At 39.1% G+C, this 16,783-nt stretch overlaps 1 protein-coding gene across 2 annotated transcripts in view; it reads right to left on the bottom strand.

The window, feature by feature from the left end:
* Positions 1–286: 286 nt before the first annotated feature.
* Positions 287–16,783, bottom strand: part of SLC1A2 (solute carrier family 1 member 2) — a 93,068-nt gene continuing 76,571 nt past the window's right edge. The window contains exons 10-11 of one of the 2 annotated variants that reach the window (XM_068684666.1): positions 13,065–13,296; positions 287–9,522 (exon numbers count right to left, since the gene is read on the bottom strand). In XM_068684666.1, the coding sequence (XP_068540767.1) occupies positions 9,448–9,522; positions 13,065–13,296 (307 nt within the window). In that variant the 3' untranslated portion in view covers positions 287–9,447. Of the gene's footprint in view, positions 9,523–9,572; positions 10,536–13,064; positions 13,297–16,783 lie in introns of those variants that run through there. The other variant, XM_068684667.1, reaches the window with a different exon arrangement.

The raw sequence follows: 16,783 nt of genomic DNA on the forward strand, positions 1-16,783 counted from the left end.
ATTTCTTCCTACTCCTCTAGCTTTCACTGCCAAGACTGCTTAAGACTTCAGTGTGGTTAGCACATCCTGGACTTTGCAGCAGGGAAGCTCAGATGCAGCTGGTACCCTGGACCATTTAGAGCATACACATGAGGGGGCCGACTTCTGGTGCTTTGGCAAATCCAGGTCCAACATCTACCTCTCATAGAGATCTCACAGATCTCAGCATCTCACATCTGTCTTCTTTATGTAACCTCTCACCCAAATTATATCCAGGCTGACAGTAAAACTCACAGGTATAAGCCAGGAAAATTATGAATCAACATTTATTGACGATATGTACAGAAGAGGTACAACACTTAGTGAAATATTATATTCACGACTATTTCCAGTATAGAAAGAATGTCCAGTTTGTTTTATACATAAAAGTTACAGAAGTCAGTTTACACCATAAGAAAGCATTAAAAGCAAATGACTACAGATAAGTATAAGGATCTGAACTACAAAAATAGACTTAGTCTACAAGGCATTCCAGCTACAATATACAAGAACAGAACCTCAAGTTGTGAGAAATTTTATCTGTATTCTTTAGTTTACAAAGTGTGCTATAGATACTGTACAGTATGTCATTTCAAAACCTGGGGAACTTTTTGAGTGTAAGGAAAAGACCAACCTGACCCCTCTTTCTTTTTATTATTTTCAGGTGAAGCATCTGAAAATATTTCATCTTATAATTGGTCACTTTTAAGAGGGGGAAGGAGTATCAGGAGCAGGAGCAGGCAGTGCACAGTCCCACAGCATGTGATTCACACTGAAACATCGTAGGAGGACTCACCGAGAAGGATACTTCCCATGCTTTAGGGCCTAATTTTGATCTTTTTCCACTTATGGGGGATGAACATATATATTTATGAGAACCAGGCTCAGGTACCCTGGGCATGATCCAGATTTTTTTTTTTTCTTGCTGTCTCAAAATCTTTCAGAACCACCTTCAGTTTTTGCCCACAAAAAAAAAAAAAAAAAAAAAAAAAAAAAAAAAAAGTAATTTTCTTACAGATTATAGCCCTGATTTCAGAATAATTTTGCCACTGAATACGTATGTCTGTTTTATTATCTATTTTATGATAAAACATACTTCTTGTATATAACAGGTATCCTGGACATCAACTACAGTAGCTTGAGAAGCACTTAACTTAACATTTTTAATTTCCAGTAGCTATCAATATCCTCTTCTAACAATGTCGGAAGCAGTGGATCCTTGCCCATGAGTCTGTGCATTTTCCTTATAGTCTGTTCCTACCAAGGGGACACAGCAGGGGCTGGTGCTCCAGAGAGGACAGGCAGACCCTTGCTGCCCACAGCATGCAGCACTCTGCGCAAGTAGCAGACAGGGTATCCAGCATAAGGCAGCTAGATTGATTTCCCCCTTGCTCATTGTGCTAATTTAAGCAGTGACTTACTGAACTTCTGGTGGTAGAGTCCCAACACATCAGACAAACAAGAATAAAACAAAACATAAACTAATCATTCTGTGCGTGCATTAATTTTTAGTGTCATAACAAATGTACTCATGAGGAACACATCTATGCTGGCATCACTTTCGCTCACTGCCAGGGAAGCACACCCATGCAGGTACTAGCACGTACCATGCTGGTTAGAGACCTTAAAACTAAAACCAATGTATTTACAGTAACTTGACTGAATACATTATTCTGAATGTTATCAGAACAGGATAACCCATAATTGAAAGATAAAGCAGTTACTAAACTATGTAATTGACTCAGTTGAATGGCCAGAAGGAAAACAAACTCAGACAAAAGAACAAAAACCGAAAGTAGAACAGAATTTTAAAAGATGGCCTAATTTGATGCTATGGTTCAATACACACCAACAAGTAAAATTAAATTAAAGCACCGCTACCCATACTGTATACACCATTTCACTGAAATTACACGTTGATAGCTACATTATCTACACTAAGTGCAGAGAGGCACTGGACATCATGCTTCAACAAAATGTCAAAACTGGTATCAATAAGGTTTTACAGCTATTAGTGACTCACTTAGCTCTATTCTACCTGCAGTTCCTATTAAGATAATACCTGGTAAAACTGATTTAAAATACAAGAAAGAGATTAAAATACAAGGGTACATCAACACACTTCCTACATGTATATCTACCAGAAATTTAGTCTCCAAAACCTCAGCAGAATACCACACCCCACAGATTTCTGAATAGATGAAGAGATGCCCAGTATCAGTCACACTGGGATAGCAATATTTGCTGTTCAATATCTTCTTTGTTTTTAATCATGATCAAGGAACTTGTTGACCATAAGGGAAACTTTCTGTGATATAAGTGTTATTAATATTTATATTAAATCATGTTTATTCCTCTCAAAACAGTACTTTGTTCATTAAATAAAATTATTGTAGCCATGGCCTTAATGCCAACAGGTATTTGCCTAATGGGAACAGACGACCATAAAAGAGAAGCAACTTTCACTTGTCCTGGTCAAAAAATATAGTGTTTGATCTCTTTAAAATACATAAGAATGCAGGAGGTATTTGTACAGATGCTACCCAATTGCAGTGGTCCCATGGTGGTTCTGTTGGTCCCCTTTCAAGAAGGCAAAGCTTGGTGGCCAAGTCATGAAGTCTTTCTGCAGGCTGAACTCAAGTACATTACATTATAGCAAGATGGACTAGGTAACTGACAATCTATCTTTGCCTACCCAGATCTGCAATTTTCTTTCATCAGCAGTCTGAGTGAGTCAATTACACATGATCAGGTCCTAAGAAAGAACTGCAAGATTTGGCAAAGGTAATACCAGGAAAAATGACAAAAATGAGGGGCAATTGCCCAAGACAGTCAATCTAGAAGATTGTTCAGGTTATTATAACATTGTTCTATAATGAACTGCAGCATTTAAGGACATCTTGAAATTCCTATTTGCTTCTTGCATTTTGTGCTTTGTTTATAATTCATCACTAAACATAACACAGAAATATTTCATTGATCCTAAATGCTATGAGAAAACTGGTTTTGTTCTAAGGTACAGATCACCTTTAAAGGCCTATCTCCCTATCTTATATGGTCATATAGAAAATATTATATGAAAATATGAGTGTCTGTAAATTACAGATACTAGGCAATTTAGTTCAGTCTAAACTGTAGTTTCCAGAGAACAAGTACAAACCCCTAAAACTATATTAATAACTACATCAGGATTGAGCATATCATATTTATATTAATATATGTGCAGTGTTTTCTCATGCATTCTACAAGCTACAGCTCACACTGGACCATGGGAAATGGGATATATTTAAGAAGGGCACAGGATATGTTGGATGGAAGCATATGCAATTGTTTTTAAGAAGGAAGGACAACCTGTAACACACAAGGACTCACAAGCCCATACAAAACACCAAAATGGACATGCAATAATCTACAATACTGACAGCAAAACCAATTTGTAAACACAGTTCGCATACAGTCTTTGAAAAACTGTAGAAAAGAAATAGAAAAGAACGATACAAAAATCCCTGCAAACTCTTCTATTTATGTACAAAACACTGTACAGGTACTAGACAACCCAGGTTGTGTGATGCTGCCTATGGCACTTTCCCTTCGTGTAATGGTGTATGCCACAGAGCATCATTAAAAACAATTGCGGGGCTCCTGAATTTTGAAAAATCAAACTAGAAGGATTCGACACTCCAGCATCAATCAGCATTGGCTCTGCAGCAGAACACAGACATAAAAGGGGATCAAAGGTTGGGTGAGAAATCTCACTGGTCTTTATGCCTTCCCAAATCCTGCCTTAGCTTAGTTATTTCCATCCTGGAGCAGCAGAGACCCACTTGGTGGCTCAGTCATATGTTCTAGTTTTTTTTCAAAAAAAAAACTAGCTGCAAAAGCACAACCACCTTATCCACGAGGATTTGTATCAGCTTGGTAGTGGGAAGCCACCAGGCTTCCCCCAAGCATGGAAGAAGTCTCTGGGATGGTGGGCACAGCCAAGGAATGGTTCCTAAGAGCCTGCTCATGCAAGAAGTGAAGGAATGATCAGCACCAGGGAATCAGCAGCTGTTTGGTTCATTCACAGCAGCAGATTTCAATTTAATATCAAACAAGATCAGGGGAAAAAATGAGGGAGGCACCCCTTCTGCAGTGTACCGTAATGGGGGTCCTGATGTAGGCATGCAGAACTGCGGAGCCTGCATCAGGGTTAGGGAGAGCCACAGCCTCTGTGTCTGCCAGGAAGAAAGATCAATGGCTTTGGAAAGAATACAGATTTAATACATTGTTTGGGGTAAATTGTGAACAAGAACATAACACTTTAAAAAGTAACATGGTGAAGCTGAACACTTTGTTTACAGATGGCTGCCTTCTCTGACAGTTCAGCATTGTAATTCCTCCTCCCCCCCCCCCCCCCCCCCAAAAAAAAAAAAAAAATCCTTTATTTACAGGCATTCAGATAAATATTTGGGAAAATATTTTTCCTTAAAAGTCATCGATAGCATTGGAGAAAAGAAAATCACTCTTTGTTCAGAGAGGGCTTTCTGGTGGGAGCAGGAGCCTCCACACAATGTTATGCAGGGATGCAAGCAGAGCTATAGCCGAGGTGAACTGGCCCAGTGGACCATACACCTACTCTAATGACTAGTATGAAAAATATCTTATTATTATCGTGTCCTTAGAAGTCACAGTAACAAAAACAAGGATAGTCTTCTGGCTCATAACAGACTAATATTACAGTACATTTTTTATAAAGTGCCCTTATTTACCCTTCTGTAAATGAACTCAAACGCAGCAATAAAAATAGATGAATGGAACTAATGAAAAGAGAAACAGTTATACCGTTAAGTCTCCACAAAAGCATTTCTCTGAGCCTGATACTACAGCTCAGAGCTTTCTTAAACTTATTTAAAGAAGTGGATGTCAGAGGTGAGGTTTAATGCTGCTTGTGTTTTTAGGGATTTGTGCGATTGCTGCTGTGTTGCTACAACAAGTCTGCAACAACACAAGAGAAGGCGAGGAAGCAAAGAAAAATGAGGCAGTTGCCAGAACAAATTTGTTCAAGCACTGCTGCTGCAGCTTCTCAGATGAGCAGTCTGCTCTTCTGAGTGTTGACTACCAGAATTGCAATGACCCTGGTAGTGCTGGAAAACAAATCAGAAATCCATATTACTCACATCTTACTCACACATCTTAGAGTGGTACAATGTTTGTAATTCCACATGCTTTGAGAAAGAAATGGAGGTTAGCTGTATCTCAGGGACAGAACAGAAAAAGAAAAAAAAAAAAAGAAATAAAAACTTAATGACAGCAGTCCTTATTTTTGTGCTGAGTTTTAAATTCATTGCTGGATTTGTACAGCATAGAAACAATTAGGCCAAACAACAAGAAGCATCTTGGCAAAAACCTTGAGGGTGTGAGAATCACCTTCATTTTAAGCAGCAGACAAAGACTACTGACTCAGACAGGATTGTGAAACACCTTATTACTTAGCGGAGACAGGAAGAGATCTGACCTTTCCTGACACTTTCGTGACTCCCCTGGATTTCAGTGGGACTTTTGTGTAGCCAGAGCATTGCTGGCCCAGGTTTCACTACAGCAAACATAGCTTTTCAAAGATGTAATGAGTTTCTCACTGATTCAAACGGAGGGCATGCATATCAGCATGGTTCACATGGCTTGTCAGCTACCTATCTGAAGCATCTTCCTGTGTAAGAACCACGTGAACCACGTGTGCATCTTACAGTGGTGCAGCCTTTGTTTTCTGAGGGAAGCAGCGAAGAAGAAAACTCAGTAGGAAAGTGCTCCACCTCTTCTTTAGCTTCAGCATGCAGTGTGCTTTAGTTTCAATGAACAGGTATCAAGAGAATGCCGACCTAGCTTCAGCAGTGAATGCACAAAGTAAATACATATGTACTTAATTAGTCATGCAGTTAACTGAGTCTTCGCCTGGTTTAGACTTTCCCATGTGCCAGAGTGCTGCCAATAATGTAAAGGGCAAAGGGTATCACAGCTGCACAGACAACGGGGGGGACAGACAGAGCAGCACATGAGGTGAGCATAAGAAAGAAACGTTAATTCCTCCAGGAACTGCACAGAAAGCAAATCGCTTTGTACTCTGCTTTTCCTTTAACTTTGCCACCCCAGTCCTGGAAACAAGCGCAAAATGTTTGCCACATGCAAATGAATGCAGCAACATTCCTAGTGAAACTAAAAAGAGACTAGTCAGTGACCAGCCCTGCCTGCTGAAACGTGAACTTGTATTAGCTGAAGTGGCCAGGCCCTGGGTTAGTTTCTGTTTATTTAGTTAAGTAGCAACCCGGCCTCTTGTGGAATGAGCAAATCGAGAAATGCAAGCCAAGAGTGAGTTACATTTTCCCAGTGAAATGGAAAGCTTTTTGATGGTTAAATACAGTGATGTGCTGGAGTAACACTACATTAAATATTCAGCCAGGCTAAAAGCAGAGGAGTTTACCAAAAACAACATTTCTCCTTCTCCCACATCCACATTTAAGTCGAGAAATGCCTCCGTAATTATCTTTTGAAACTTCCCTGAGTTACTGTATCTACAGGATTACCATTTTAAAATCACAGTCTGCTATTCCAGTCCTATCAAAAGGCCCAAATTTATTTTCCCTTGTGTGGGTGGAGTTTTTCTAGCATCTCATTCCTTCCTCCCCTAGTCTCCATCTGAAGAATCACTCTTCAAAGGACAGCACGTCCCAGGCGGATAAGTGTAAGCACATCATAAGTGTTTCTCAATATGTAATTTTGTGGAGCTGCCCAGTCACATGTTGCTGGCATTCCTTTTCATTCCCAACTGCTGAACACTTTCAAAAGACAGCTAAAAGTCTGCAGACTGGTTTTCTGAAGCTGCTCTCAAGACAAGCGGTCACTGTGGCTGCTCCTAAGAGACTGCCGCGGCGAGCAGGACAGCAGGACAGGCGCTACTGGGCAAACGCGGTGTGCTGCTCTTGGATATAACCACCACTCCAGTCACAGCGAATTTCACTCAATGCGAGCTCACGCCCTCAGAACAGGGAACATTTCAGAGTACCTGCACACCGCCCTAGGCACACTTCTGGCACATAACACAGAAGAGTAATTGTCTTCAAATGCAGATTAGGGCCCTGATCCCCAGACACTCTCAATACCCAGACTTTCAGTTCAATACGGACAGGTGGCATAATGCTTTCTTTTCTTGCTATCACAAATGCACTTTAAGAAGAAAGCATTTGGGAGCGTTCATGTGTGTACTGGGAGAAGCAGCAGCTCCAGGTTAATTCTGGGTATGATGATACCAATGACCGAAGAAAAGAGAAGATCATCTGCCTATCACTTCTCTGGATATCTACGGTTCCATCCATCAAAAAAGAATCCTTAAGATGGTTCACAAGACTTCTGGAAAAGGTCGCCACCTCTAATATACATTAGAGGCCTACAGCATTCACAGTGGTTCAATACTTGCTAAATTATATAGGCCATTTTGTTTAGGATCATAGCAATGGCATGTAAGTGAAGACAGAAATACAAGGGCAAGAAGAATAGTCCACATCAACAAATGCATGAATGAGAGGTGCTTTGACAATGAACTTGGTCTTGCACATCACTCATCATGCAAGCAGCCTGTGCTGGTTCACGTCCATGTGCGTTTTCAGAGGTCTTTATATGAATGCAGATGAGCAAAAGCAGATTATATTTATATTTTAATAGCTTCTACAGAGCCGTATACCACTCCACAGTTGAACACATTATTCCTGCTTACACCCACAAGAGGTCCATGCACAGACACTGAATGGCATGTGTCCCTAAATGTTTCAGCTCTGTTCATGGCCATGTCTAAGCTCACGGTACACTCATACTCGGTCACTCTGAGAACCTCTGCAAGCTCCCCCCAGACACTGCTCTGTGGGTGCAGCCTCCCGGGCTGCTTGGCTCAGCTGCGCTATAGAACATTGCTAGTAGTACAGAGGCGTTCACCAGTGTCTGAACATTGCAGAGTATTAACAAGCACCTTTAGAAAACACTTCACAAGGCGATTATTGTGGCTGTAATTTCTCCTGACAGGATGAGTCAGCTATATTATGTTGACAAAACACCATCTTGTTAAATCAGATGCCACGTGCTCTAAGAAACGTTTCTCTGACATTAGAAATGTATATGAATCATTACTCTACAAAACAGAGAAAGAGAGAAGTAATTCAACACATTGGTCTAAATCCTGCAATTCTTGTGTATTCTTCATTCAGTCCTAGCCCTGGCCAAATTCTACTGACCTTAATAAGGAATTTGGCTTAGTAATTATTTCAGGATTTAGCCATTCTCTGACATATGACATGAACTTGGAAGACATACACTTCAAGCCAAATGCTACTGATGATTACATTCAAAACTCCCAATTATTTAGTGTAATATATTTATATTTTTTTATATGGATCATCATCAAGTACCCAATCATGACATCTTTGCTCACGCTTAGTAGTACCTTACTTGAGCCTCCCTTTCCACATGAGGAATCCCTCAGACTTCAGTGGAGCAGAGTGAAGAGTACGGTGCTACCTGCTTGGACTAAGAATGACATAACTGAGCCCATGGTACTCTATATTTTGTACATCAGGCATTGGTTTAAGAACTATTACACCCTGCAATAATACTGCCTTGTATTATCTGATGCACTGTCACAGAGCAGCACAGAGACCCATAATAAAATGGAGCTTCGCCTGCCCTGGGACAGCTTACAAAAAAATGTATCATATGTACATGCAAATCTAAGGTCTTGTCTTAATGTCAAGTATTAGTTGTACTAATCTAACAAAAGGTCTGGGATGATTTATTGACTTCCATAAGTTAACCTTGCCCCTGGATCTAAGTTCAGTCTGAAGTAGGCACAAAAGTTCAGTGCTTCCCGTGCCAGGTTCTTCTTATTATTGTAACAAATAGAAATCTTTGTGGGAATTTTCAAAAGCTATTTTAGCCATGCAGTGCCAACTAGATCAGGTGTGCCACAAGAGTCACTGAAACACTTGGAGGTCTGCACAAAGTTATATTTATCTGAAGCAATTTGTGACCCTGAGTCCCTGTAGTGAACTGTACTGGCACTGTGATCTTCCCATGTTGCAGCATTTACATTCTCTGCGTCTTGAATGAACGGGGAGGCGGGTGAGAGCACATTGCACTGCATGGAGTATTCTCCAGCTGCATCATCCAAACAGTAACACAAGGGAGACAGATGGTTACGGATCATTGTTTGGCAAAGATGCTACAATGACTTTATGAGATCTTTGCTAAGTTTCAGTTAAGAAATTAAGTAAGCAGAAACTGTAGATGTTAACTTTAAAAAAAAAAAAAAAAAAGAGAGAGAGAGAGAGAAATCTTCCTTAATCGTGGTATCTTTTACCAGAAGAGAGCTTCGGGGCTTATTAAAGATGGAGCTGGGAATCTCTTCCCTTAGTTTTCGTGTTTCCAAGGCTCTTCTTCAACCACACTGAAGTCTGCAGATTTGCCATTGGTTGCCAGTGTTACCTGCAAGTAATTATCATCAACAACCGACTTAAAGGCCAAGACACTTTTACAAGAAAAGTCATGACTTTTATATGGAAGATCATGATATTTACAGGAATTACATACACCATGCCTTATATATGCAAAATAAATTTATTCAGAATTCACAACACTCACAAATAGTGAGACAGTGAGACTCCTGTTCCTTTATTGTATTGACTAGAAAACATTAGGAGTAGGAAAAAGTTCCATATTTTCTTAGCCTTTATTGTAGTTTTGTTTTTAATAAATGCTTCAGATTACACACCTATCTCCTATTGATTTTTCTGGGTTATTTCATAAACGGTTTTTGTTTGGTTATGTTTTTGTTTCTTTGTTGTTTTTTTTCTATGTAGAAAGTTGTTATTTTTTCAGTAAAGTTCCCTCACAAAGCAAGATAGCTGATGTAAGGAAATAAAAAATGTGCAAGGCAGGAATAATCAAAGATATATATCTATACAAACTCACCTATAATTACACCACCTTTAAAGAAATAGAGGAAAAGATACGTTGTGAAAGCAATTTTCATTGTATAACTATTTCTTGTAGTATATAAGTATGTAAGATTATGCCTATAGTAGGGCCAAAAATTCATAGCAATGCTACGTTTGTCTCATACAAATTAAAGCAAATTGTCACTCTTGTTTGTAAAGATCCGTGCTACATTTTTTAGTTTATAAGTACGGTAGAAGACGTATAGTGATCTACCAACTCATGGTAAACACTGGCCAATATGTTGCATAGCAGAAATGGATATAAATAAATCCGCACTTCAACAAAGATAGTTCCAGACAAGTGACTTTAAAAAGGGAAGAGAAAAAGTAAAATACCAGTTTAACTTTACAAAAATAATCTAGGTCTGCATAACTGTGAGAGAACCCTTCATTTAATGCCAAGTGGATGGCTCAATCTTTCCTAACTTACCTTGTAGGTTAACATCCTCGGCTTCAAATGAAAACTTAAAGACACAGCTGAAAATCCCCATGCTGGATAAACTGGATGCATGGAAGCATTGGGACATGGAAATATGACAAAATGCACTGATTTTCAAATAAAGTCAAGCTTTTTCTTAGATAGTTGAAGGGGGAAATCATGCAAATACAGGAATGAACAGCTTTTTCAGAAATGAAAATCACATAGAGTCATGTGAAATGTGATAATAAAAAAATACAAAAATATCATGCAGTAACAACCACTCTACCCCAATATAAAGGTACACTACTTATTAAAAGTATACATTGACCATGCAAAATTATAAACTACCAGCACTATACATGGAGTATAATACAGAAAGTAAATAGAAAGGACATGCTAGCAGATTAGCTTTTCAAAACTGATCAGAGTTGCAGTGAACTTTTTACCCCACCAGTGCATTTGACAGGATGAAGATATTTCTCTTCACATTTAACAACTGGATGTTTCAAATCCCCAAATCCTACGCTGAGTTGCTTTTGCTACTCTAACACTTATCTGTAGACCACTTCAACATGATCCAAATGCTTTGCAAATGTCAGCATGCATTCATAGCTTATAAAGTGGACTGTAACATCACGTCCTTTTGGCAGCTTGCAAACAGACAAGTGACCCGCTCAAAGTTGGTCTTGTGCTCAATGCAGTAAATCCTGGTTCTTTTCACAAGTTTAAAAGTGCAAAGTGAGATCCCGAGCAGAGAAAACCTAAAGCAACGGAAAAGGTCAAAACCCTTCAAGCTCATGCATCATTGGTCCCAGATTTCTACTAAAGGGTGTGCTTAGGATGACTTACTGCACAATACGTCTGTGTCTCTGAGTTAAACCAATGACTCAACTGATGGAATGATAAGAGAAACTGAAGGAGAAAAGAAAGTACAGTAAATACTGTATCAAACAGTTACTACTTTCTAGTTTGGCTTGGATCTCTGAGAGACTGGAAGGAGATATTTTCAGTATGCAGCTCCACAAACCAATCAGATGTTTCAGAATGATCTGTGGTAGCTGAATTTCTCTTAAACTCACTGAAATTAGAATATTCTATTTCACTGAAAAAGTTTTCTAACATAAATATTCAAAATAATCAAAAAGTGAGTTGTTGGTGGTATTGCTTATTTTTAATGAGAATAAAATCTTTTATCGAATAAGATCTTTGTTTTCAGTGAATTTCTTCCTTCCTTCAAGATTTTATCTCTTAAGTTTCCTTTCCTTTTCTGAGACATGAAAATTAATGACTTTTTAATTTGGGGCAAACAGGTATTCTCATTCAATTTTAAAATAATTTTTTTTTCATTTTTCTCACAGGAAAGAATAGGTTTGAAGAAGAAGGGAAGAGGCATATCAGAACAAAATGTTTGATTTCATTGTAAAAAATCACTTTATCAAAAACGTGGAAGATTTGGAAAAAAAAAAAAAAAGGAATAAGTTGGATGATTTTTTGTGTTATTTTTGTTTGACTTTTTTTCCTGAATTCAGTATTTGTCCCCTAGAAATTCAGGTTTGGCCTGACATTATCTAGAAATAAGCATTGGAAAAGATTAATTCTAAAGAACATTTCCAGACAGGGTGGAGATAGGTGAAAGTGGTAGAACAGGACTTATATTTCCAATATATACAGTGATTTGCTAAAGGACTTACTGTAGGCATTTACAGTTAGAAAGTGGCTCAATTGTTTCAACTGAAAGATGCAAGAGAATCTGATTGGCTAAGGTAGGCTCACTGTTTTACAGACCACTATGTGTAAATTATATATATATATATGTACATATATATATATAAATACTACGAAATGAAAAGATCCGGCTTGTTTTGGCCTCTTACTCTTCCTTTTCAATTAAAAACTCTCTTGACATTAAATTGCCCTGTCCTAGTGGTGGGTGCTTTGTAAACCTCTAGCCACTAGCCATCCCAACCATTTTCTCCTTCAACTGGTGGGGTTTCTCAAGCTCACTTTACTCTAATCAAGACATTATCATTACTATTAGTAATCCATGTTAGTTACAGCAAGGATTAGAGAGAAAATACGATATTCGTGTCTTAATGACCCAGGAACAATGATGAAAGCAAAGCATAAGCATGCTGTATGAGTGCAGGAGCATTCTGATGCTAAAGTGCATTCAACACATCCATCTGAACAGCATATCATGGAAGGCAGTCAGCAAATGACTACACCTATATTTGGATTGCAGATACCCTTCATTTGAGTTGGCAAGTAAGTTCTTTGTTGCCAAAGAAAATTAGGTAAATGTCCACAGAAGGTGATGCCATGTTCTCGGTGTCTTGGCATATTCCATAATACGCTGCATCTTGCCTTTTCATATGTAAACAAGGTACATGATTTTTCTCCTCAAATGACAACTTTTAAGAAGAGAGCCAAAAAACATCTTTTGAACTGCTCAAACTCATTAAAAACGTCTGGGGTTCATGAAGCTTGTTGTCACTTTGTTATTTGCGGAACAATTTGAAAAATACATGCAGGTTAAAAAATAAAATAAAAATAAAATCAAGCATGCAGTGCTATATACATGTCTCAATATCCATAAATGTGAAAGGTACCTTGCATTCATCTACTATGACTGAGTTGTGAGCTGCAAAAACACATTGGTTTGAGTTGTTTTCCCTATGATTTTTCATGTCGTCATAGATTGACTGAGTCTTGGTCATTTCAATGTCTTCGTGCCCTTTATGATGAGAATCAATGCTGTCAAGTTCTGCCTTGGAAAGGTGGTAGACGATGCCAGCACCGAAAGAATCCCCCACTACATTGACTGACGTTCTCATCCGGTCCCTACAAAAGAAGCAAAAGGCTGAATGGCATGAGAAGAAGAAAAAGTGGGGCCTGAAAGCCCTGTTAAAGTCACAGTTACTGCATTTATTTCAGAAAATTTAAGTCATCTTTAGAATAAAAAGATGGTGGCTTTCAAGTGAAATTGGAAAAGCTTGCTTTCCCATGGGACTTGTACAGACAGGAAGGATGTGCAAACTCCCATGTCTCAGCTGCTCACACTCATGGATTTTGGCAAGGAGCTTGCAGAGGGGACATAGCCAAACTGAAGAGCTGTGCTTCACTGAAATCTCCCCAGTGCCTGCTTCTGGAGCTGGAGGTTTCAGTGTCAGGGTGCCAGGCTCACATCATTGCCCTTTGTTTAATTTTAATTTATCAGGGCACTTAACTTACTTAACGCAGCCAGAGAAAAGGGTTTTGGATCTGATGAAGTGTTCTGATTGCTGGGACAGATTAACAAATGGCCTCTCCCCTTGCTCTCAGCAAGCACACAAGCACACTACTGGGAAGAAATGCCTGAAATATCTCCATAAGGCTCAGGCCATCGTAGCTCCTCTCCTGGCATCATCTTTACAGATGGTCATCTGTCAGCATGGCAGCATGCCCGCCCACACGACCGTATGCCAGCACTCAGCAGATGAGCCAGCCAAATATAGGTCACAGCCTAAAAAATGATGAGTCCGTGACAGCACTCCAGTAGCAAGTGCCCCTCACTGTGCACAGGTGCCAGAGGCCCACGTGCTCCAATACAGAGAAATACGTCTCTTGGCACTTCCCGACAGACTGACGTCGGACAGACGTGCTGCCTTACTCCTGCCTTGCGTTTACAGTGTGACTCTATCTGCCGGCAGTGAAGTCATGGTTGTGGATTTTCCCTCAGAGTTCTGCCCAAAACCTCCCAAAAAAGGTCAATGGTCTTGCAGAGAACTGCAGGACTGTGAGCTCCTGCTATCTTTCCTACCGCAGACAGGCTGCATTGCACAATTTGAAATTGTTTAAACCTGCCAGCTAGATGTGAAGAGCTAATGGGTTTGGTGTTATATCTTAGCTGAAGCAGACCGTTTTTATTTTTAACCAAAAGGAAAAAAAAATCCATAGAAGAAAAACATCCTTCCAGTTTTGCTTCACATGAATGAAGTGCTTTACAGATCTCATCCCATGCCTGTGAAGAACATTTTAAAGCCAAACAGAGTTGCAGAATAGGAAAATATGACTTTCCAAGAGTTACTTTTAATTAAGACCATCAAATATACTGTACCCTGCCGTATAGCTCCACAAGAACACCTGCTTAATTTTCATTTGTATGAGTACCATTAAATTCTGAAAGGATGCATTGATGCCAGATACGGGATAGTGTAAAAGTTGCCCAAAAAATGAGGAGGAGAGAATACATAAATATAATTGAGGCATGATTCACATTTTGAATGGGTCATTTGAGGAGATGTTTCAGCCCATATTCATGAATTACTAGCCAAGAGATTCAGCAACACAAACTGCACACTACTGCAGAACATCCTATACTGAGTGAGCTGAAGTAAACAAACTTTCTTACAACCAGACAAAATCTCAGCTGTCAGGAATCAGCACCAACGTGCCATTGTCATCTTTTGGGGCTAAGGACACCTTGAAGAGAAGCAAGAAGACTGTATTTACTCTTCTGTTAAAAACAGTCCACCAAATAATTCCAGCAATGCTGGAACGATGTAAACAAAATTAATATAGGAAAGCTGCAGTCTAGTCAATTGCCCAATACAGCTACTTCTGTGCTGTCCATAACAGATCCCAAGAGGAACAATGGGAAGGAAAGTCAAAGTTCTCTCTCAAAAGCCAACTCAACATCTGGTAAGAATGTGCTTTGGAATTACTGGGAAGAAATCCTGATAAATATTAATGCCCGATTTCCACCAACTGGCATAAATAAAAACTGGAAGCTTGCCAACGTTGGCGAGAGGAATAGAAAGAAGAGGAAATGTAACAGGCCCTCTTGCCATTAATGTCATAGTATCTAAATAGTAATCTTCTATGCAAAAAAGGTGCTTCTGCTCCCTGAAAGCTTGAAAACCCGGTGTATCAACCTTACTAGATTTTGGAAAGGAGATTAAAATCTTAGCACACCTGCTAAGACAAAGAGTTGGTGAGGTGTTTAACTTGCCTTACCTCTAGGCTGTTGTAGGAAAGAGCTCTGGTTTTCTACAGTTTAATTCAATTCATTTGAGGCCTGTTTGTAACATTAGATGTTGACTAGGTACAAATGTTCTGAATTTAGATCTAAGCCAAGGAACTAAGTGAGAACTCAAGCAATCTTTTTCTGAACTACTGAACAAAGGTAGATGCTTTAAATACTGGAATGGCCGCCCAAGCCCATTTTCTCTAACTCCTCTTTCCTCACTGCAAAATACCACTGTATTTGAGGTTGGGCAATGGTATTTGCTAAGGTTGTCAGTCTCCCATTTGGAAGGTAGCCAGCTTCTAGCTGGAGCAAAAGAAGCTTGTTTCATTCCAGCTGTTGCCATATAATTACTATCCTATTAAATGTCACTGCTGTGCTGTACTTAGTTTTAAACTGAGAAAACTGTGAGAGTTGTGAAATCTTGGGAAACTTGCCTGGTGAAAAAACTCACTCTGTATGTATGCGTGGGAGGGGGAAAGGTTTAGCAACCTAATCTCTAGATATTGGAGAGGCTTGAGAAGAAATCGATACAGAAACCTTCTGGCTCCAATTTGAAGGAGAAACTGCCAAGTTTAAGGCCAATGAAAAGTCAGCTTTGTGTTGTACCATGAGCAACTCTTGCAGAGCTGGTTTTGGTAAGACTGCAGTTTCAGATGATGGCGGTATTGTAAAATCAATTGATGTTCTGATAGTTTCTTTCATTGGCAATATTTAAAATCTTACAAAATTGGCCATTTTGGACATTTTTTAAACTTTCATTAACTGGAATTCAAATGCTATAAACAGAACTATTCCAAAATATTTCTGCTTGTTCCAGAAAAGTGGCTAGAATAAGGCCTCAAAGGTTTTCTTAACTTTCTCTTCTACAATCTGTTATAAATACTGCTGTAATTTTCTTTCGTGATCTAAAGAAATGGAAGAATAAAATGTTTGTAAGTAAAGAAAACTCATTTTTATGACTTTTTATTTTAGATATTCATAGATCTGGTTTGTATGCCTAAAAGCTCGTTCAAAAGTTGGTTTGTTTGTCCCTTTTTAACATCACCAATGTGAGCAACATCTTTTGCATATCTCATTAGACCATCATGGCTGCCACAACACAACCACTAGAAGATGGAAAACAAAGCTATTACCCCTTGACATATACTAATTAGCATCATGCTTTCACCAACAAACTTTGTCTTAACTTCACAGCACTACTGGCATGACAAAGAGTTTTACATCTCCTTTTTTATCTCTTTTCCCTTTTCCCTCTCTCTTTCACTTTTGAGTCACTCTGGAATTGCACTGCTGATTGTCAGGCCATATGGATCCAAAACC

This window comes from Anas acuta, chromosome 5, assembly GCF_963932015.1.
Source record: "Anas acuta chromosome 5, bAnaAcu1.1, whole genome shotgun sequence".
In the NCBI taxonomy this organism is placed as follows: domain Eukaryota; kingdom Metazoa; phylum Chordata; class Aves; order Anseriformes; family Anatidae; genus Anas; species Anas acuta.